The 6,433-nt window shown below is 45.4% G+C and overlaps 2 protein-coding genes across 2 annotated transcripts in view; both read left to right on the top strand.

Moving 5' to 3' along the window:
• Nucleotides 1-1,126, top strand: part of LOC138970283 (uncharacterized) — a 3,193-nt gene extending 2,067 nt beyond the window's left edge. The window contains exons 2-3 of the mRNA XM_070342773.1: nt 363-507; nt 809-1,126. Coding sequence (XP_070198874.1) covers nt 363-507; nt 809-1,009 — 346 coding nt within the window. The 3' untranslated portion in view covers nt 1,010-1,126. The remainder of the gene's footprint in view (nt 1-362; nt 508-808) is intronic.
• A 3,489-nt stretch (nt 1,127-4,615) lies between these two features.
• On the top strand, nt 4,616-5,971 carry LOC138972044 (uncharacterized). Its single transcript, XM_070344884.1, has one exon. It carries the CDS (start codon nt 4,616-4,618, stop codon nt 5,969-5,971), a length of 1,356 nt encoding a protein of 451 aa, XP_070200985.1.
• Nucleotides 5,972-6,433: the final 462 nt, after the last annotated feature.

Here is a 6,433-nt window from a genome sequence, read left to right as displayed (position 1 = left end):
CGAGGGGAGGGATGACCTGAGCTCCTGTTAACACCTGGTCAGATCTGAGATGGCGAGGGGAGGGATGACCTGAGCTCCTGTTAACACCTGGTCAGATCTGAGATGGCGAGGGGAGGGATGACCTGAGCTCCTGTTAACACCTGGTCAGATCTGAGATGGCGAGGGGAGGGATGACCTGAGCTCCTGTTAACACCTGGTCAGATCTGAGATGGCGAGGCGAAGTGTTTGCACGAGAAGGGGTGGGCCTTTACCACGATGGAGATATACGAGTTCGTTTTGCAACAACTGCTTCAAATTTCGTATGTGACATTTATTTATTTAAAAGCCAGGTTGTGTTGTTATTGGTGCTATGACTGTGTCAGAGACTGCCAAGCCACGGTGTCCACCCCCTTTCTGCACAGTGACCGAGACTACAACGACTCGGCGGTCATCACAGTGGGTCACTGTGACCAGGCCCCTCTCACCTTCTACGTCACTTCTGGCAGTCAGGACGGCTTCAGCAAAATGGTGAGCATTTTGGAGACCAAAGGCAACGAGAAGTTGAATCTGGATTCGATCTATTAAGGGATGTCCAAAGTCGTATTGCAGAATGAAATAAGCAGATGGGCGAACTGAGCTCAGCTTGGCTAAGCATCATTATCAAACTAGAGTAGCCTATTAACAACAAAAGTATAGAGAATACATTCTAGATCTCACTTTCTAGACATTATAATCATTTCACATAATGGACTCCAGTTCTATAGAACGACCCTGTTACATATTTATGGTTCGACAAAAAGCACCGATTGCACAACGTGTTTGTCGTCAGGATGTGACGGTGACTTTCTACACGCATCAGATCTCCGCCATGCCCCCACAGTGCGTCATCCCCTGGAACGGAACTTACCTGTCCCCCACCACCCTGGACCCCTCTCAGTCCCCCCTCCCCGGCTGTTGGACCAGCGACTCGCAGGAAGGATGGCACCCCATGGAGTTCTGGTTCTGGATCCTCGACTGGAACTTTCTGTAGCGTGGTCTTGTCTTGTAATTACCTTGCCGACATCTTGCTTGCAAGATTCATCAACGTTTTTGAGTCATAAGTGTTTGTCTGTTTGCCCACTGGGTCGACGTACTGTAAATGTAACGTTTTTTTGGTCAATAATTAAACGTTTCAGTAACCTACACTTCTTGTTTTTTGATTTTGTCTGAAGAGCGTTAGTGACTGGAGCTTTCTGAAGAGCGTTAGTGACTGGAGCTTTCTGAAGAGCGTTAGTGACTGGAGCTTTCTGAAGAGTGTTAGTGACTGGAGCTTTCTGAAGAGCGTTAGTGACTGGAGCTTTCTGAAGAGCGTCAGTGACTGGAGCTTTCTGAAGAGCGTTAGTGACTGGAGCTTTCTGAAGAGCGTTAGTGACTGGAGCTTTCTGAAGAGCGTTAGTGACTGGAGCTTTCTGAAGAGCGGTCTTGTCCGTTGAGTGTCAGTGTTAAGGACAAACCCAACGACGCGTTCGACTTCTAACGTATACAAACAGTGTAACTTGAGTTAGAGAAATAAGGTCTCTTTTTAAATAGAGAACCTTATGGTTCAGAGTTAATGCTTATTCAGTACACAACTCTGTAAATGTCCAAAGACTGAGTACTTTGTGTGTAAGTGTAATTGTGTGTGTGTGTTTGTGTGTGTGTGTGTGTGTGTGTGTGTGTGTGTGTGTGTGTGTACCCCCGTTTCCACAGGTTTGGTTGCCTAAATCACCATAAGGCAACCATCCACACGCGGATGGCAACCTAAACTCTGGATGGCAACCTAATTGTGTGGATGGTCGCTTCATTTAACACCGTTAAATTGACTTTTTTGACGGAAAGAATGTCATAACAATGTTCAAAATGACATTCTTTCCGTCCTCTATAGGCGACGAAATAGGTCAAATTTTGTGCATTTTTTAGTGCAAAATTCTTCGATGCCGGAGCGAGTACTGCACCCAGTGCTGTTGTAGTGCAAGTGCACTAGAAAGGCACTACACCCAGTGCCGCCTCTTAGGTAACCATCCACACTTTAGGTATGTGTGTGTGTGTTTGTGTGTGTGTGTGTGTTTTCTTGCGTGCGTGTTTGAGTGTGTTCGTGCTTGGTGCGTGCGTGTGTGTGTATGCTGCTCAAATACATTGTGGACCACATTGTTAGATTTAAGACAGTCGCATGAAGAGTTACATTCATCTAAACATAGCGATGGTGGATATGTTATTTTCCCTTAACATATCAAACCTTAAATTTAAAGAAAGAACACTTCTTACAGTGTGCAGCCGCAATATCTACACTACTCGTCATAAAAAAGTACACACATACATTTAGCTGTTGATCTTTGCGATGCGGCCAGTTATATCAAAATCAAGTTTATTTGCCAGTGTTAGGAAACGCTACCGTTGCTGAGCTTTGGTTCAGTTTTGTGTGTTGCATGTAGCTGACTTATTTGTACTTTGTGGGAAAGTACCGATATTATATTTTGTAAACACAATATTTATGCTTGGACGAGAATGCAGGTGAACTTTCTAGTCCTGTCAAAACAAGTTGTTTACCATGCTGTTTTAGTCGTGAGTTCGTGGCGTTCGTTCGAATTAAGTGCGTCGGCGCTTTTGATCTACGTCACAAAGAATGTCGCTGTTCTAGTCCATGCACGGCTCGTATAATGTAGTTGTATCATGTTTGGTCTGGAATATTCTCGAGATTGAGTATTTACTATATATGCCAGCGCGATTTGAATGTTAAAGAAAAGCTTCTATTTGAGTTCTGCTAGTTGTGCAGTTGTATGTATTGAATGCTGAATAAATCCTCGAACTCAATTTGACGAGTTGTTTTCTGCTGCTGCGAAGACGGGCGACGTAGAATAAAAGAACACAACTATACGACATTTGAGAACTTGTGGCAATCTCAAGTGTCGTGTAACAGCCAGAAAGGTAATTCATTCCCATACCGTATGAAATAAAGAGTTTAATTTTTTATGAATTAGTTTTTATGCCGTGGACCGGAGACCTAGGACACCCCCCCCCCAAAAAAAAAAAATCAAATTCGAAAAAGCAAACTTGCAGACACTAAAATACACAAAAAAATCAAAATAAGTAAGAGCGACTCCGTTTTTGAGTAGTGTATATGTCGTAACGAAATCTGGTAATTGCCGAATTCGTGAAATCGGCAACCTATTTGCCGAATTCGTGAAATCGGCAATCGCTTGCCGAGAACGCGAATTCGGCAGGCTATTGCCGAAATTGTGAAAGGCCAGATTAAAGTTGTCGAATTCGTGAAATCGGCAACTGATTTCACGTAATCGTCAATCGATTTCACGAAATCGACGATTTTGTCGATTTCACGAATTCGGCAACTTTAAACAGGTTTTGGTGCAACAGAATGTAGTGTAGCTGAGTTGTCACGCGTCTGATGGCAAACTGAACTGTTCTCTGTGCTGATCTTCTTCTTCTTCTTCTTCGTCCTGTGGTAACCCCGTCGACTTGGAGTTAACTCCACAATGTTCAGTCACTTTCACGTGCATATCGGTCTTTATGTAGTTGAAATAAACGGTGAAAAATACTCATTCTACCAATGCACATTCCAAGTAGAAAGGATTACAATACAATGATTTCAACACTTGCTGGTCAGCAAACCAAAGATCGCGGTTACTACTATTTGAGAAGCCTGTTTGAACTGTTGGACATAGCTGGCTCACAGAGAATAGTAAAGGTAATAAACATCTCCTCTCTCTGTCTCTGTCTCTCTCTATCTCTCTCTCTGTCTCTCTCTCTCTGTCTCTCTCTCTGTCTCTCTCTCTGTCTCTCTGTCTGTCTCTCTCTCTCTGTCTCTCTCTCTGTCTCTCTCTCTGTCTCTATCTCTCTGTCTCTGTCTATCTCTCTGTCTCTCTCTGTCTCTCTCTTTCTTTCTCTCTCTCTCTCTCTGTGTCTCTCTCTGTGTCTTTCTCTGTGTGTCTCTGTCTGTCTGTCTGTCTGTCTGTCTCTCTCTGTGTCTCTCTCTGTGTCTCTCTCTGTGTCTCTCTCTCTGTCTCTCTGTGTGTCTCTCTCTGTCTGTCTGTCTGTCTGTCTGTCTCTCTCTCTCTGTCTCTCTCTCTCTGTCTCTCTCTCTGTCTCTCTCTCTCTCTCTCTCTCTCTCTCTCTCTCGCAATTGTAGTTAGTCATTTATGGAAATCAGACATGTGTTTGTGTGTGCGCGCGCGCGCGCGCGTATGTGTGTGTGTGTGTGTGTGTGTGTGTGTGTGTGTGTGTGTGTGTGTGTGTGTGACATTTATCTAATAACAATACATCTGTCAACATGAACATACTATCTATTGCCCGTTTTGAAACTCGCTTTTCTTTAATCCAGAAACGACACGATGCCACCGCACACCCAAGGTACTTGATAACCAAGGAGGATTTATTCCAACGCATCCTGGAGGCCCATGTCAGTACCGGACACGGAGGAGTAAAGAAGACACGCCTCGGACTTCACGACAAATACTGCAATATTACTGAACGGATGGTGGCCATATTCCTAGCAAACTGCGAATCGTGTCAGAAGAAGAAGTCAAAGCCAAACAAGGGACTGGTGGTGAAACCATTATGCAGTTCGGGCTTGGGTTCGCGAGGACAGGTGGACCTCGTCATCATGGAGTCACAGCCAGATAGAGACTACGTGAATATAATGAACTACCAGGATCACTTCACTAAGTTCAATTTTCTGAGACCACTGAAGTCGAGGACCGCTGCAGAAGTCGCCTACAACTTGATTGATATTTTTACACTGATAGGAGCCCCATGCATCTTGCAGAGCGACAATGGTCGTGAATTCGCGGCGAAAGTGGTATACGAATTGAAAGAATTGTGGCCTTCGCTGATGATCGTGCATGGGCGGCCGAGGCACCCCCAAAGCCAAGGTAGCGTCGAAAGATCAAACCATGACATCAAGCAGATGTTAATTGCATGGACAACAGACAACTCCTGCAGCAAATGGGCGGAAGGTCTGCGATTTGTCATGCTGCAAAAGAATTCGTCAGCGCATCGAAATTTGAACAACCGTTCTCCCTTTGAGGTCATGTTTGGCCAAAAGCCACTGGTTGGGCTGCAGAAAACTAGCCTCCCTAATGATGTGATGAGGAAGCTGGAAACCGAAGAAGAGCTTGCTGGACTTCTAGCAAATACTACACCCCCACATGGTGAAACAGACGACGATGACACAGATTTCGTTCCACAGATGAGCCCCATCGATGACAGTAGGTTATCTCCGCAAGCCGCAGGACCTTCTTCAAGAGAAGACGCAGAACATGAGTCAGTCAGTGCTGCAATAGCCCATCTACGTGCGACTCAAACAAAGGCCAGGTCTGACACAGACAACGAGGACGAAGAAGAAACAGATTTCGAGGGTAGTCTCGCTTCACAGATGAGCCCCGTCACTGACAGTTGGTCATCTACGAATGCCGATGACGGCGTTGCCCCGTCTACAAGAGAAGACGACGCAATATCTGAAACTGTAGATCCACTGACAACGCACGTAGCTCTGATCAACACGCGTAGAGAAGAAGCAAGACAGGGACAGGATAAGAGCCGAAGTGAAATGCTCAGGCGAACGAAGCAAAGGCTGTCACCTTTTCAGGTCGGAGATGCCGTCCTCATACCAGTTTCAGAATTTGATCGAGGACGCCTTGATAGCAGAAACATTCCAGGTGCAGTGGTTGAAGTGACACCCACAGAAACTTACCGGATTGGCACCGAGCACGGCACTGTGAATACCACATTCAGCCGATCCGAGCTGTTAAAAGGTGATAGCAATATCGTCAGAGATGTGAACCCCGAACTGATGTCGGTGAGGCACCTTGCAGGTCTGCACTCCGCTCATGGCGGACAAGGGTTTTCCAAGTGCTCTTGCGGGTCAACCTGCTCATCAAAACGATGCACATGCAAGAAATCCGCCGTGAAGTGCAACAGCCACTGCCACCCAAGAAACGGGAAATGTACCAACAAATAAGACGTCGTGGAAAGTTGTGGTGTTACCTTACTTGTAACATTACACATGGATGATAAATTATACTTACCTTAGACACGGATATTACATGTAGTCTGGAGCAATTACAGTTTTCCTACTTTTTCGACTTCTCTTGTCCCTGACGTTTCGTGGGACTGACGTTGTGACGTTGTGGCGTAACATCACTTGCGTTGCACATAAATGGTCTTGATCAATAATACTATTTTCAGTTGTTTCTTGTCCTTGTATTTTCCTGGAACGTTATGGTAGCTTATACTCACCTTAGACACGAATATTACATGTCGTCTTGAGCAATTGCTGTTTTCCTACTTGTTCGACTTCTCTTGTCCCTGACGTTTCGTGCGACTGACTGTCACGATCGGGTGACAGAGACCAAGAAAGTGTCACTCGGTGGAGTGCCTGTTCTTGGTCGAGTATGATAGAAAGCGCCTGTGCGTGATATTG

This window comes from Littorina saxatilis, linkage group LG7 (assembly GCF_037325665.1).
Source record: "Littorina saxatilis isolate snail1 linkage group LG7, US_GU_Lsax_2.0, whole genome shotgun sequence".
NCBI lineage: Eukaryota > Metazoa > Mollusca > Gastropoda > Littorinimorpha > Littorinidae > Littorina > Littorina saxatilis.
Note: the sequence above shows the minus strand (reverse complement) of the source record. Positions and strands in the feature narration are given on the sequence as shown.

Excerpts from the sequence above, each read along its gene's own strand:
- LOC138972044 (XM_070344884.1), top strand. The coding sequence starts at position 4,616 with ATGGAGTCACAGCCAGATAGAGACTACGTGAATATAATGAACTACCAG.